The sequence below is a fragment of the Excalfactoria chinensis genome, chromosome 8 (genome assembly GCF_039878825.1).
Source record: "Excalfactoria chinensis isolate bCotChi1 chromosome 8, bCotChi1.hap2, whole genome shotgun sequence".
Lineage (NCBI taxonomy): Eukaryota > Metazoa > Chordata > Aves > Galliformes > Phasianidae > Excalfactoria > Excalfactoria chinensis.
Window position 1 is genome coordinate 26,134,404 of NC_092832.1, and position 16,958 is coordinate 26,151,361.

General features: G+C 37.5%; 1 protein-coding gene across 1 annotated transcript in view; it reads left to right on the forward strand.

Annotated features, from left to right (window-relative positions):
* The window catches only part of EFCAB7 (EF-hand calcium binding domain 7), a 24,635-nt gene extending 7,989 nt beyond the window's left edge, over positions 1 to 16,646 (forward strand). Inside the window, exons 5-14 of the mRNA XM_072343181.1 lie at positions 116 to 311; positions 1,336 to 1,454; positions 4,740 to 4,881; positions 6,386 to 6,495; positions 7,462 to 7,619; positions 7,822 to 7,955; positions 10,016 to 10,164; positions 12,106 to 12,315; positions 14,786 to 14,893; positions 15,942 to 16,646. Coding sequence (XP_072199282.1) covers positions 116 to 311; positions 1,336 to 1,454; positions 4,740 to 4,881; positions 6,386 to 6,495; positions 7,462 to 7,619; positions 7,822 to 7,955; positions 10,016 to 10,164; positions 12,106 to 12,315; positions 14,786 to 14,893; positions 15,942 to 16,016 — 1,401 coding nt within the window. The 3' untranslated portion in view covers positions 16,017 to 16,646. The remainder of the gene's footprint in view (positions 1 to 115; positions 312 to 1,335; positions 1,455 to 4,739; positions 4,882 to 6,385; positions 6,496 to 7,461; positions 7,620 to 7,821; positions 7,956 to 10,015; positions 10,165 to 12,105; positions 12,316 to 14,785; positions 14,894 to 15,941) is intronic.
* The last annotated feature ends 312 nt before the right edge of the window (positions 16,647 to 16,958 follow it).

The window sequence follows — 16,958 nt, forward strand, 5'->3', positions numbered from 1 at the left end:
TAGTAAGAAAAAATGCATTACATCTCTACTTTGGTTACCAATGTTATGCTTTTAATTTTTTTAAAATTGTGAGAAAGAATGTTTTGCTTACTACATTACTTTCCTTTGTCTCAAGTTTTGTGACTTATACGTGACAACGAATGAGCAGTGCTGCAGGGCTGCACTAGACAGACTGGAGGCTGATAATCGATTGAAGCATCGGCAGTTTGGAAGCGAAGCTGAAACTTCCCCTGAAGGGATTACACTGCCAGTGTCAAAACCATCACTGAAAACCTTGAGGAAGTCTGACCACAAAGCAGCACCAACCAAAGGTATTTGGTTTCACATTGGGAGCTTTAATTTTTTTTAGAGATTGTGTTCCAAGTTAACAAGCAATTGAGCACTGCTTAATTTTTCTCAAATATGCGAGGCTGTAATGTTTATTCATTTCCACTGTGACAATTGCTTAAGTGTCTCAGTAGAATATCTGACCCATGTTTAAATGGGCTTGGGCTAAATCTGTTATCTGAAGCTGTTAAATTCTTAAAGGTGGATTTGGTTTACTCTCACATGGTTCTCACAGTCCAGAGAGAAGATAGAAAAGGTAAAAAGATATTGCAACAGCAAATTAATTATTTCCTTCCTACATCAGAGATTAAACCTTAAGCATCTATCAATAAGCAGCGTGTTTCAATTGTTGAGGCCACTTTTCAGGAAGAACATTAAACTTCTATAGGTTATGCTTGAAGTTGCAAAGGTACTTAAAAACCTTCCCAAACAGGAGGAAGTCTGCAATCGAATGGATTCCAGAGGTACCATATATGAAATATTTTTATTTATGTATGAAATGTGTACTGTTTAAGTTACTCCTGTTCTAAGAAATACTGAAGAAAAGCAAAGCTGACAAAACAACCATGAGGGCTGAATGTACATAGCTAAAGCAACAACTGTACTAGCAGTGTTGCTCTAAGGTAAGGAATCAGGAAGTAAAAGCCTGCAAGTAATTTTCTTGGGCAGCTGTGGATTAGAAGCAGGTTAAACTTCTCCACTTAGGGCAGATTTACAGTGATTCCAAGGGAAGTTGAATCCCGTGGTAACAATTTCTTCTCCTTCAGGCAGATTTAGAGTCCAAGGTTCTGCCATCTGTATGCCTGTTCACCTGGGATGCACAGTCAGGAAAGTAAAGATATTTGGCCAATGACTGATGGTGTAAAATTATTTTAAGTGAAGTCAGCTTATCAGATAGAGGATCTTGTTATCCATTGTTAATCTTTGTGCATCCTTAAAGACTTTAGGAGAGGTATCACTACAAGTAGGATAAATAATGTCGTTGTATCTATATATCTGTGTTTATAGGTGATAGCAGAACTCCTTCAAGACCAGCTCAAAGCTGCAAAGCATCCAGTTCTTCCACTATCAGCGTGTGTGCCAGTAGCAACAGAAGCACAAACCTAATTGAGCCGAGCACAATGAAGGTATCATGTAAGCTAGTCTGTTGGAATTATGCTGTTTTCCTCTAGACAGATACGTTACTGCATTTTAAATTAGGAAGTGTTCTTCTCTGATTTTTAGCTTATGTTTTATTTACAGTTTGTCAAGGGCAGCTATAAACTACCAGAAGGTCTCCTGATACTTATTAACATTTTCATATACTGTTGGTTTTGCTGACATCCAGTTATTGAAAATAATTTTTCAGGTGTGAAGGTTTAATAGAACAAAGTGTGTTTTTTTAGAAATGAAACCACTGTTGGAGAAAACGTTTAATGACTTTTTGAGAAATTTAAAGTTGCATAATTTATGAGGTTGGTGAGAACTTTAAATGCTTAAGTAGTCTGAAAGATTGTGCATCATAAACCTTTATTTGAAAGGTAATTGGAAATAAATAACGGATCTCTGAGCACATTCTGTTTGTTGGACATTAATTTGTAAATATATACTGTAGGCTGAAAATATTGATTTTTAGTTAGATTAATATGTTCTATCAGTATTTTCTTTCAAATAAATCACTCATTCAATATAAATTCCTGTGGGAGAAAGACAACAAAGTCACTTTGCTAAGTCAATATTTGTAGAGTGTTAATATTGATCTTTTTCCTTTGTTTTCCCTTTCTAGACTGAACCTTTACTAGTTTTCTTTCAACAGAAAATAATAGCTGTAGAAATATAAAACATTAACTAAAAACTGCTAGGATACATTAAAATGTGCACCTCGAGACCTCTGTGTAAAAGGAAAAAAAATGGTTATGGCCACATAGTCTAACTGCTGCTAGAAAACTGAACTGATTGTTCTCATGAGTTACATTTTTGTTTCAAATAACAACTCTGTATTTGTTATTGAACTCTGAAGTCCTTTATATCTTTGACATTGCTATACAGTGACATTTGTTCTATATTAAAATTTAAAAACACAACCTCCAAGGAATTTTTTGCAGTCTGTTTTGGTATCTGGACCTCCATGCAATTTAACCTGCAATTTCACCTTGTTCAAACATGATGTGTAGTGTATGAAACCATTGTGTGGTTTCCTAACATTGGATCCCTCTTTCTTTGTAAGAGCTGACTGGAAAAAAAAGGAGCTGCAGATATTGAATACTAGCAATAAGCATCATAGAAAAATTAAAGCAGTCAATAAGCATGAGCTAAATTTGTTAGCCCTAACTATTAAGGACCCAATACAAGATCTGTCAAAGTCAATGAACATGTACACCGAGTCACTGAGCTGTGGATTGGAATATAGTGCTCAAAAATAAAGCATATTTATCTTAAGTGCAGAAAATACATTTATTCTGTGTATCATATAACAATAGCTCTGGAAATACAAAGCATTAAGTGGAATCTGCTAAGATGCATTGAAGATGTGCACCTTGAGAATACTGTATGAAGGGGAAAAATGTATAAACAGGGAAAAAAATAGAAGAGACTGGAGGTGTAGCATCCTCCCAGGCAGATTGTATCCACTTTACAAGGCACTTGGCTTGCCTTTTTCTTAGCATACATGATATGCTGCTATGTGTTTAAGAAATTATTACACATGTATATATTTTGTCTGCAGTTACCCTGTCTTTTTGGGGCAATAAAAAATTATTGCCATCATGGAGCTGGATGAAGCTGATTTTTGACAGAAGGATAGAGTGGAATTCGAAACAACCAACCTGTTGGGCTTCTTTTGTAGCTGGCTGACATGTAAATAATACATAGCTGATGGAGATGGCAAATTTTTGCAAGGTAGTCTTCTTGTCAGGATTAATCAAGTAAAATAAAATAAATAAACCAAAATCAACAGAATAGACAAAGCAGTGTTATGTTCTAAAATCTCTCAGCCATGGGTAGCTTTGTTGTCCCTGCTAAAAAGTCTCAACTTCTAATTCACTCTGCTGAAGTCAATGGAAAACTTGTATGCAGGTTGCACAGCAAAGGAAATGCCTGAGGAAAGCTTTGATCTTGAACAAATGATGGAGTAGAATAGTTCTGCTGGGTGGAACCTTAAAGATTATCAAGTCCAAAATCGTCTGGGCTGACCAAAAGTTAAAGCACGTTGTTGAGGGTATCACCTAAATGCCTCTTGAATGCTGACAGGAATGGGGCATCAGCCACCTCCCTAGGATTCCTGTTCCAGCGTTTGACCGTCCTTGTGAGATTTTTACCCCCACCTGTATACCAAAGCAGCTTGATGGAATTGAACTAGCAAGAATTTTTGGGCTTATGCATCAGGTTTTGCAGAAGACAAAGCATTGAACTGAAGTTCTTTAATTGCAGGAAAAACTCCTTTCACAAACACTGCTTTTTATTTGTAGTCGTGCATCAGTGCATGGACAGATTCAATAGTAACTTAAATTGTAATGGCAATTGTGTATATATATTGTTTGGACAGTGACCAGCAGTGGCAGCAGCACTAACATTTCCAATACAAGCATTTCCCACTGTTTCTGCTATTATTTGATAACCTAGTGCTTTTATATTTCACAACCCCTGTTTTGCATTGAAGCTGCATATTAAAATCAGAGCGGAAGGATCGCCTTTTAGCTGCATTGCATTTAGGTACATGTTTGTGGTCTGACAAGGATAAACTAGAGAATATAGCACCACCTTATGCTCACTGCAAGAATAACAGCGTAGTACTTGATTCCCAAAGCATTGTCAAACTTTTGCTTATGGTTTCTCAGATCTTAATCTGAATGGCACTTCTTGAGGTATTTTCCCTGCTTACATGGGTAGTGTTCTCTTGCTGTAACAATATCTGTCCAAATGCTAAACTGTAAAAAACATCCATCTGGAAGAACAGCCAAGAATATGGAAGATAAGCAGGACAAAGCTACTTGCTTGGGACTGTGAGCTGATGGTTTGAAGACTGCTACCGCAGTGAGAAAGGGGAAATAAGAGGTGTTAGAATACTTTTTATATATGGAAACTGGTGGAGTATCTTTCTGAACAGCTAGAGCACATTTGGATGGCTGCCTGACCACTGTATTGTACACTTTGCTTTTTGACTTTGAACTGTTTGGATTCATGTTATTTTTTTTCAAACCATTTTGTGAGGTATAAAGCTTAGAGACTATGGAAACTAGCAAGTTATCTCAATTGTGCTGAGTTTTAAGCAGAGATATCCATTTGTTGCACATGCATTTGGAATGCATGGATGCTACATCTTGGGACATCTTTTATGCAGCAATCCTTAAGTCATCAAATACATCTATTTTACAGAATGAGCTTCTATAAAAGATTAAGATTAAGGCAACATTTCATGTTTGCTTGATTTCCAGGAATGGCAATGTGCACAATCCAAAGGATGCTTCTACCTAGAGGAAGATGGTGAAATTGTTAGTCATAAGTACAGGTTGCATTTACCTCAAAGGTCTACAGTGTGTATAACTATCAAGCCTTTACGCCTTCGTCAGATAGAAGGTAAAAATATTTGTATCTCTTCAGAGAATTTTCTTTTCTAAAAAATATATTTTTCCCCACTGATAGATACATCTTCCTCTTTTCTCTTGCAGTATTTAGTGATATCTTGCAAATATCATAATACTGCAATATTTTTCTCTGTTGGCAAAGTCCTATTAAAAAAAAAATAATTTACTTGTCATACCGTTTTTTCCCCTTAGTTTCCCCTTCTGTTTTCACTGCATTGATAGTAAAATAACGTCAAAGTACAATGCCTTTCTTTTTGTAGTTGGCCAATGTCTTAGATGATAATCCAGACGCTAAACTTATTTATATACTTAATTCTAACTAAATATTATAAGATGGGTTGGTAATTGAGATTGGCAAGAAACTTCACTGCAACTAATCAACTGAAAGTAGTAATTCTCCAGTTCCTAACTGGCTGAAATGGGAATCTGATCAACAGACTTTTAATGGTAAATGAAAGTGATCTGAAGCGAAATGATTTGAGAATGTCTCAGTGTTCTGCTTATGGCTCTTGTTTTCTTTTTTTCATGTGTCAGCTTCTTAAACTGTGCCTTTGAGTTATTCTGCTGCAAGATTATTCAGGCTTTCCTTGTAACTAAAAGAATAACTGTTTATGCACAAAGTCTTCCTTTGCACATCATTGTCCAACGTATAGAAATATCTTTGCATTTGGTTGTGAAGAGGGAAGCTTAATACTGTTATGTAAGGGAAGTATTTCTCTTTTAGTGTGACAATTACCTTTATGTGAGGTTCAAAATACCTTCAAATTTCCTACAAACTTGCTTGGTCCTTAGTATCCTAAGTATAACTGCATAAAACTGAGTCTCTCCATTGCATGTGTTCTTTTGCTGTACTCTGTTGAACTTCAAGAACACTAACTTGCCCATTCATTGACTGCTCTCAAGGACTGAGCAGCTGCAATAAGTCAAATTGATTTTAGTAGCATCTATTCAACATATTTAAGACTTTCATTGCAATCATCCTGACCAATGATGCTATGTGTGAGGATCTTGCTGTTCAAATCTTAAAACGTACCTATCTTTCTGAGTTATACATCTCTTGGTATCTCTAGCTTTTGCATGTAATGTAAGGTTCCACTTGAGAAGAGTCTAACAATATTTTATGGAATGTCAGAAGAGATTGTAAGTTTGATATTGCCCTTAGTTGCAAATATATTTGGATAAAGAAAACCAATTAATAATAATGTTCTACTAACTGTAGAAAGCGATGCAGATATCTTCCTTAACTCTCAAAGTTTTTAATATTGGGATGATTAATAGTAATCATTATTTGTAAGACAATTACATTACTTGAAACAGTTTTTTCTTATTTGTCTAAATAGGAAGAAAATGCTGATAGTATATAATGGATTGTTTTCTTTTTATCTTACATTATCAGAGCGCGGTGCTATAAATGCAATGGAATTATTTACCCTGGGATTCAAAGAACAAACAATTTTGTGAAATCATTAAGAATCTGGGGATTTTTTTCTTTTTAGGAAGGTCTTGTCCTTGGTTGGCAGTGGATACGGTGTTGTATGTTCTGAAGGAAAATGAAACCCAAGAAAATCTACAGCTTGTGTGCTTTACTGACCAACAAAACCAAGAGGTTAGATATTTCTGTTAAATTCCTAGATTGTTTTTTTTATCTTTAATGTGTATCTGTTTTTGCTACATGGGTGAGCTTCAGTGTGTTTGCAAGGAGTTCAGAACTGTGCCTGATCAAACTAGAGGAGAGAAGCAGCATTTATTCTGTGCGTGTTGCCTTTCGAAATGGACAGAATTTATGCAAGGTGATGTAATACTGTCTTAGTTCTGACCTTTGCATGGGATGAATTGCAGGCCACGTGTTTGGAAGTTTCACGAAGTTCCTGAGAGGGCCATATTATCAAGTAGCGTGTTGGCAGGTATCCCCAGATTGCTGGCTCTCAATAGATACTCTGTGGAAACTAAGTTTAATTTCTTCATGCTCAAACCCAGAGTTCAGAATTATAGCATTTGTTACAATTTCATTTTCTTTCTTCTTGATGTATATATGATCCTAAATGTTATGGTGCACAGAATATTCTTGCACTGTACCTGAAAGAAGGGAAGAGAGATGGCAATGTAATGACACCCCCCTTCCAAACAACAGGGAAATCAGTTTGCTTCTTAAAACTTGTCACTTGTGAATTTGTACACAGGAAATTTTTGTTGCTAGTTTGAACAAACCTGATACAACAGGAGGAACTGGGTGGTTTTTTTAGCCTGATTTAGGCTGCTTTTGTATTAAAGTTTAAGATTGGAAAAGAGTTGAAAATCTGAAGGATGATGAGTCTGCTATTAGACACTTCCAGTTGTTCTCCCCTCATCTCTGGTCCTGAATAATTTTTTAACTTGGAGTGCAGTGGTTTGGGGGCCTTCAAAAAGGTATCACATGGCTTCTTCCATATTTGCATTTGTTTTAAGGAAAGAACCTAGCATATTACTAGCACTCTCAAGTAATTAATCCACTATCTATGATTATTACTGCTAATAAAGGAAAGTATCATTTGAAAAGTAACTTACAGGTTTGTCTGTCTTCCTTTAAGAGTAGGTGTTTGGATGGAAAGGGGAGCTTCCATCAGGAGTTTACTGGCTATTCCCATTCACAACAGGCTGTAGGCTGAAAAAGGTAAAAACAGAAATTACTGGAGAAGCAAAACTGGTGTATAGAGATGAAGATGGTGAACTGGCTCTTACCAAAGAGTTCCGGTGAGTCTTTTTCTCAGATAGATGTGGTAACCAATACAAAAATATGCACTCCAAATAACATCTGGCTTTTCTTTACTAAAATACTGTTGTATGGAATATTCTCAAGTAAAATCTTTAATATATACCAACAGTGTTTGTAGTTACTGAAACAGTAGAGAAAATGAAAGTACTTGGAAACAGTTCTGCTTTTTTCATCTTTTAGAGCAGCTTTATTGGATATATTTGAGACAATTGATTTGGATGGAAATGGCCTTCTGAGTTTGGAGGAATACAATTTATTTGAACTGAGAACTAGTGGTGAAACGTGTGATGAGGAAGTGTGGGCTGTATGTAAGGGTAAGTCTGTTGCTGTGCAAAATACAACTACTTAGGACAATAAATCTGCTTGCAAACTGTTGTCTATAGCACCCTACTATGTATACAGTTTAGAAGGACCAAGAACACACATAGATATCAATATTATTTTTCACTTTTCCAATCTCCTATCCCTTGTTTTGCTTTGTTCTGCTTTGTGTGCCATTGTCCTTCTGTTAAGAAAATTCTTCCTATTGCTAATTGCGAAGTTCTGTAGGTTAAAAATGCTACAGCTGCCAAAAACTACGGGTGTTCTAAGCACAGATCATGTAGTGAATTGGGCTATAACAGATATTCATTGATTTAATCTCCTTTCTGCAACTTAAGCTGATACTGCTTCCATAGCTCATAAGGTGTTGAGGGGGGCATTTAATCAGCATGTATAAGATGCTTTGAAACAAGGGCATCTAGAGCTTATTATGCTTGCTTAGAAAAGTAGACACTAGAAAACAGCTGTTGCAACCATATATTTTCTTCGGATGTAAGCAGTTTTTTCATTAGAAATCTGTCTTTTAAAGGTTCATATATGGTGTGTCAGTTTGTCCATATTGTGCTAGATGAGAGCTGTGAGATTTTGAGGCTCTGTAAGTCAGATGAGGAAGCTGACAGATAGTTAAGTTTCTTTCAGCTGTACTTTACTCTCTGTCTGCAGATTCATGTCAGCAGTGCTACCGGGCATCCTGCGGCTTGCAGGAGCAATATTGGGCCACAAACATCAAATTTGAAGAGAAAAGGAATTCTGTGGCATTGCTTTAACCCTGTGCATATTTACCTCATAAAAAGGCTAGAAAAATGTGACCACCAGTGGCTGTATGCTGGTCTAGTAAGACAGTGCATTAAATCAATGGTTTCAGAGCATTGGCAGCTTAACTAAAGCTAATGGACAAAATGGAAATTTAGAAGGTGTTGTGTGTAAACTAGAAGTTTCTGTACAAAAAATAGTTCTTCTGCAACCCATATCTGAAATGCCAGTACGGTATGCCATTAAATATCAGCCCTTGCCATCTGTTAGATATAACTCCTCTGTAGGCTATGACACCTTGATTAATTTAGGCCAAAAAATACTTAAGATCTGGCAAGTCCTGCCAACTGTTTCTTCCCAAATCACTCAGCTATATTGGAGTTTTTTCCTAAATTATGGAAAGATCATACAAAAATACTTTCCTATAAATCAATGTCTCTTTCATCCCTTTACATGTTATTCCTCACTTTATGACTCTGTCAGTGTTATGTATCTGTGAACAAGTCTCGGTGTGAATAGGAGGAGTGTGTGTGTGATACGTTTAAAAGAGGAAAGAAGAGAATATGGTGAATGTATTACCTGGTCGTTAATCAGTTGAAGGGTTCAGACGAATATTATAAATCTTGACACCAAAGTTACAGCCATTTATTATAGCATCTGTGCCCTTAGATGGATTTATTAAACTGGTAATCCCTTTTTAATAATATATAGTAAAGATTTAGCATTGTTATGAAGATGAGAAAACCATTTTTAAGAATCGCTGACACAAGGACATTTCAATTATGTGTTTGCTGACATTAGATTGGTCAATCTACCATATTCCATCAAAAGAGGGGTGCTAGGATTACTGGCATTTTATTGCTTTTTAAGAACTAAGTAAATCACTTCTACATCAGGGACCTCATGCACTAAGGATGCTGGCCCCATCACACTTTCATTTCCCGTTCGTAATATAGCCTATTCTGCAAATCTCAACTGCAACAGATACTGCTAACAAAAGGGAAAGAAAATAAAAATCAATACGAATTCTTTCTCTTTGGAATTCTCCTCCTCTTTTAGGCTATACAAAGGGTGCAGTTTTGTTTTTTTGTCATTATCTGAAATCCACAGCAAAGCTCTGCAGAAGGCTGGTATCTTCTCAAGGGCATTCATTCCCAAATCATACTTAGAGAGCCTGAGGCTGCAAGATGGCTCTGTCTTGTAAATCGCATTAACAGTACAAGTTTGGCTTTGGAAGGACAAAGGGTGTTTGCAGAGAGAGCAGATGTTGTAGTGCTACCTTATGTTTCTTTTTAAACAGAGAATTTTGATATGAAGAAGAATGAACTAACAAGACAAGGATTTATGGATCTGAATCTCATGGAAGCCAATGACCGTGAAGGGGATCCTAGTGACCTTTGGGTCACTTTATTGTCACTGGGCTACAATAAAGCACTAGAAATGACAGAGGTATGATAGCTGTACAGCAAAAGTAATTGCTTTACATACAACTTGCTGCATGTGGTTAATTGCAGTGCTGTTTCTGTCCAAGCGACTTTTGTAGATCAATGTTCCAACTCAAACACTGCTGATACAGGATTTACCTGATAATTTTTCAGTCACTATAGCGTTCTGCTTCTTCGAATAACCCTGCCATCGTTGTAAGACAGGATTATGCCTTTTAGCCTGTGGGATAGCAGCAGTGGGAATCTTTGGTTGTATCCTTTAAAAAAATTCACACACCTTGCTGAGAAGCAGTGCTAAGAAAATGGTGGTAGTAGACTGTGACCTGCCAGCAAACATACATAACTCAGAACTTAGCCACTTTCCTGACCCAAGCCGCAGCAGAAGCCATCAGTCATGATATAGAAGTTACTACAATGCGAACAAGTGATTACTGCTTACAGTAACTTAAAAACTAACACAAATGTCAGATAGAGAATGAGGTAAGGAGAATGGATTTATACAGTATTAGAGTGTGTTATTGGCTAGGGTAAGATAACTTCAACCCCACCCCAAATGTGACTCAGAGCTAATGTTTTTCAGATGTGGCTGTTGCCTTTCATAACAGTACCTGAATGGGTTCAACATAAAATTTGAGTGGAAGAGATTTGGGTGGCACAGTTTGCTTAAAGGGCCAGCTGTTATTTCTCTGATTTTATTATGTGCTTATAGATTCTTTCAAAACCATATCAGCATTGGCATTAATAGTCCTTACTGAAGGAAGAAAGTATTTTGAATGAAGGGGGGGGGAGAAATGAAAAAATCATTAAAGACATAAAATATGCAGATAATTTCAGAATTTATCTTGTTGGTTTTTCCCAAGGAAAGCTGATTTGTTTTCATTTGTTTTAGTCTGCTTGTATTATTTACTTAGCTTTAGTTAAAATAGCTTAGGGCACACGGTTCTATAGTCCCCATATAAAAATATGTATGAAACATAAATACAAACCCATAAAATCCAGGATGGCAGAGAAACTTTGGTTGGCTCTCACTGAAAATCCTGAGATGATGGATGATTTCTGAAGGAGCAGCACTTCCTCCCTTTCCTATAAATAGGCCTAACATAGCAGCTACAAAACTGTCTTTCTGCATTTAACCCATAAGAGGGAGCTATCCTCTAGGAAAGAAGATTTTGGGGGAGGTTTTATCAAGTTAGAAGTTTCTTTTGGGTATGTTGTGTCTTCTATTAGCTATGGCTTTATGTCTATAGTCCTTGCTTTTCAAAGGAAAATGTAGCTTTCCGAATAATTATTTATTAATCTAAAAAGGTATATGGACTAACAGCTGTCTGTAATTTAACCCCTTACTTCCTGGTTTTTCAATGATTTAGAGTGTGATATTTCAGGAGCGTTGAGCCTATCAAGTTCAAGACAGAGCTGAAAAATCCTAGTGGGTTCCCATAGCCTTGTGAAAGAAACCAAGGTGTTAGTGGTCTAAAAAAAGAGTAAACTCCTGGTTGTTAGACGTGCTTTTCTCAGCTGAGATATTGTAAAATCAGTGTGCTTAATGCAGATATTAAAGTCTGTATAAAGTGGCACAAATAGGGGAAGGGCGACAAGTGAAGGAGATTGGTTTATTTCAGAAACTGATATAAGTTAGTACTTCATATTTATACCTGTATATTTTGCTATCCAAGAATGGATTTGTTATGTGGGAGGGGAAAGCACTAAACTGCCTATCAAGTGTACTGGAGCTGGGATGAAGAACGCTCTTTTGTCCTGGTCTTTCACTCTGTTCATAAAACCACCGCAGCCCTCAGGTTTTGAATTTTTAATACCTAGTGATGTACTTTCATTTGGATAATTTTACTTCAGAGCACATATGAAGATCCCCAGGAGCTATGGATGGAAATCTGAAGGAAAAAAAACAAGGATAAATTGATGGTAAAACTCTTCTTCTCCATTGCAGGCATGCCCCTTTGTCATTGACATCTATGCAGAAAAATGCAAACCCAGAATTAAAGCCATATATCTAGAGGCAGGCAGCTGGCAACTCAACAGGGCTATCTGCAAGTCTGTTGTTAATAATGGAGATGCCAAAGTAATGGATGGCTGTGAAAACATAATTGTCTATACCCATAGAACTGGCATGCGAATCACTTCTGTTATTGAAAATAAGGTACGGCACAATATTTCTGTGAGATACTTTGTGTTAATGACTGTTATTATTGTTCTTTTCCTTCCATGCTTCATTTCTGGGAATTATCTTTTCTTACTAGTCTTACCAATCTACTTTACCACAAACAAACATAAATCCGGGTAAAACTTGTTGGTAAGATGCAGATTTTAAACCTTCTTGCATAGGTCTCGATGAATATTCTGTTAATTCTCTTTCATTTATAATAGGAACCTTAAGTACATAAATACTGTGCAGTAAGATGCTAAACTTAAGTCTTAGAAGTTCATAATAAGAAGTGTATTTTTAAATGGGCAAACATGGAAAAGGGGGTGGGTTGGTGGACTAATATTAGGACTGAATGCAGAGGTTCTTTGGAGCCACAGGTTTAGAAATGCACTTCGCCCTTTAGGGTAGGTATACTGGAGTTATTTATATGTTTGGGGGTATGTCAGAGAAGGAGACAAGATCTGTACTGAGGCAACTGGCTGCTAGCTGGTGAAAATCACTGAGCATTGCCATTTATACCATTTGGGTTTCCTATGTAGCGCTGCTCCGCACTGAGCAAATAGTTACTCTTCCCTGAAAATCTCATTAGAGAATTTGTTGGCTGGAGGCTTTGCATTGCAAATATCTGGAAAGAAGTAATGAAAGGGCAATTTTATGCATCTGCCTTCTTCTAAGCTTCCCACAGTGCAAGCGAGCTGATTGTATCTTCAGTTATTGTGCTGATGATTTCAGTGGAAATAATTGTCTTTGGTATTTCTGTAATTCAATTAAGGAAATATGCTGGTTCTTGAGGGATTCTGTTTTCCTTTTGCATATGCATTTTATCAGTGGGTACAGAAAGATGTCAGTCTTGTAACCATCCACAGTCAGGATGTGAGCTGCAAAGGTGAGAAGGCCTCCCATACAGAGTCTCGGACTTCTCAGAGAATAAGTAGAAACGAGTCTGTTGTCTCCTCATTTGTGTGACAAAAGAAATAGTTAATGAGGCATTTCCTGTCATCCGAAGTGCAGACTTGGTCTGGTATGCCCTCTTCTCTGCCCGGTGAATTTCTCTTACCTTCTTCCTATTGCTTTAAGTATCTTCCTGTACATATAATGAGCACTGCCAAATGGAAATGAGGATTTCACCTAACTGCCCGAACACCTGGGAGGTCACAATAATAACGAGATTAACACTAGATCGTTATCACATTTCTGCAGCCAAGAATGACCATACTTACACCCTGCACCCCACAAATCCTTCATACTGCGTGCACCAAAGATAGTCTAGAAAGGACTGGCAAAAAGAGCTGATAGGAGCTTCTTGTATGGCCTAAGGCTGATTGCTTAACTGTGTTTCTGTTCCACTTCTCAATACAGAGGGATTGTTGGACAGCATTGTCTAAGAATCAGATTTCCTGGGCTCTCTGTTGAGAGAATGGCAGTATAGTAGTATGCCCTTAGATCCTGAGTCTGAATGCTGCTTGAGGTAAACTTGTGGTCAAAGGATTTTCCAGTACCTCAGCTTTCACTTTTATATATTGGATCCTTCTTGAAAGCATTTGCACACCTTTAGTGAGAGTGTCTGTTGAGTGATTATACTTCAATGAATTCTGCCCAATGTTTCTTAAAATCTCTATGAAGATGAGCTGCTTATCTCAAGAGGATGTTTGTGACAAGTCACCTCTTGATGAGTGTCCCTTACAAACTGCTGTGTGTGCTGGATCTGTGACTTGTGGCAGTCCAAGTGAGGAACTCTGGTCATATATGAAAGAAAACAAAACGTGGAAAGTGCTCCTACTCCTGACATGGGACATTTAACTTCCGAATTTAACTTAAATTCTCACATAGTTGATCATAATTTCAGAATATATCATGTGAGCTCCTAAAGAAATTGCTTTTTGCTATGGAGATGGGATTTTTGAAATCCAGAATGGCTATAAAATATCAGATAAAGATTCTTCGAGGGCAGTGTCCTTCTTCCAGCAGTGTCCTGTAGGGGATGTCGTAAGTACAAAAGCAGGGCAGACATCCAGTGACACATCTCCAGATCACACACCTTTGTAGCTCACAGAGGCTGCTTGAGACAGAAATATTCTCTTTTGTTCTTGAAAAACCTTCATGTATTTCTTTGCCATGAATTTGTCCATTCACCTTTTGAAACTATGTATGTTTTCAGCATCTGTAAAGCTCTATAGCGAGCAGTTGTCTCGTTTAACTGGTTCTGAGATTGCATCTTCAGAAGTGCTGAAGTTTTTTCCATGAGCTGTAAGTGACTTCTAACTAAGAATCTGGGCTCTGATGTTGCTTAGGTATATCTGAATGTTTTATTCTTCAAAGAGAACAGCCGTCAGCATCCTTAAAGTATTTCTACCCAGTAAAAATAGCATAGCTGAGGAAATAGGAGGAATGTGTAGTTCTTACATAAAGAGCAGCTGCTTTACCATTAAGACTAATGGACTTCTGCATGTTTTTTTACTTGCAGTCTGATAACAAAGTGATTGTTCACGTCAACAATGAGCAGAGCAGGAACTGCCTAAGTAATAGAGGCCTTGCTGTTTTTGCTGTGGAAGTGGCACCAAAATCTATGATGGTAAGAATTTATTGCTTAGCTATCTAAAATCTAGGCAAAAAGTGAAAATCATTTGACAACCGTACTGTTTCCTTTTGCAAGTCTTTTATCATGATAATAAGCATGTGGATAGTGAAGGAGTCTGTCTTCATCACCAGTACAGATCAGATGTTATTTTATTGCTATTTCAAAGCTGAACATGTGCTTGATGTAGCCATGTTTCCCAGTGCAGAATGATATAAAATTATATTGCATTTAGTTTGTCATACACGCGCTTCCTGATTTTAGATGATAGCGCCTCTTTCAATTCTCCATTCAAAACATGTAACGCTTAGTAATGTTCTTAATACTCTATTTCTGTGGGGTTTTATTTTTTTACTTAACACATTTTAATCAGATCTATATATTGTTTGCCAGGCATGAGTGAGTCAGAGAAAAATACATTGTGATATTTTCCTTCCTTCATTTATGGAGAAAAATCTAACGTTAGCTGTTTTTGAAGTATGGTCTCTTCGTTTCCAAGAGGTGGTGTGCAAACACTGTACATTTCACAGCTTGCCAGGCTGCATGCATTCAGATCACTGTTCACAGGTTGCCCAAGGAGGCTGTGGACGCCCCATCCCTGCAGGCATTCAAGGCCAGGCTGGATGTGGCTCTGGGCAGCCTGGGCTGCTGGTTGGTGACCCTGTACACAGCAGGGGGTTGGAGCTGGATGAGCACTGTGGGCCTTTGCAACCCAGGCCATGCTGTGATTCTATGAAACAGATCAGCCCAGTGACACTGGCAGGGTGGGGGCCCAGTTAGTATTGCTAGTGACAGCTCAGATAATTGTAGCCTCCTCCTGTAGTGTGTTTTATTCATTTTAACTTCTGCTTCACTCAGTATAAACCATAGGCTCAGTGACCCTTGTGAATTCTCTGCTGTCATAATAGATGCTGATTGCTTTTCATTTAATGTTTGTCATACATGTACTGAAATATTTAAGGCTTCTTGCATAGCATTTTAGGTAATATACGCACAGTCCTTCAATAAACATCTATTTCACCAACATTTCCTCTCTTGTGTACAGGTTTCTCAGCATGTGATGCCACTGAACGAGCAGGAAGAATGGCTGTATAATTGTGTGCATTCCCTCTTACGCTAAACATAGTCAGAGTGCTGTTTCTTGGCGATGTTTAAATCACAGCTTCTGCAACACAACTTCTATGTGTGTCCTCCAAAGCTGGTACGCTTCTCAATTTCATTTGTTAAAGCCAATGAATCATATCAGTACTTACTTATTTTTGGTATCCTGGGTCTGCTAATAGCCTTTAGGAAATACAAATAGTGATAGCATGGGGATGGAATACCTGCAAGTCTGTAAAATGATTTGACAGAGTAGAATGTTCACATGCTGTCTAATGAAATACACCATCGTGAAAGCATTGGGACACTAAAAATGAGTTCTGTTCAGTGATACGGCTGACAGTTGTAATAGAATTGTGCTTCATAAGGGCTGATTCTCCAAATATGCCCCTATATGCTGCAATAGCTGATGGAGTTCCATCACGTATTGGAACTCCTTCACTGAGGAAAAAAATCTTAGTTAAATTGATCTGGTGGATTCCTAATTCAACAGTGCCGTGATTTTTATGCCAGAGATAAGAAGGGGTGCGGGGTTATTTATCTCCTGATAAAGGATTGGATTTTTTTTGGTCATTTGATAATATCTTGTTCTAAAAAATGGCTTTTTAAAGTCTCTTTTATATGAAATAAAATCTGCCTTTTCACATGCAATGGGGAAATAATATCTGTGCTCCTGTTGACTGCAACTGAATGTTTCCAGTGTAGCTGAAATAAGAAGGCTCGAAAGTATTCAGGCAGTTGTGTTTTTCTCAGTGTCACTTCATATAAAAAATGGTGACCGTGGTCACTGGATGCTTCAGGAGTGCCTGAGTTTAAAACAGCCCTTAAATATACGTGACCTCATCTGAAAGGGCGGCGAGCCTTTCAAGAAAAGCTATATTTATCTGCCAGCAACTCCTGCACAATGCTGTTGCTCTGCTGTAATCGTACACTGGGCAAGTAAATGTCAGCTACAAAATGA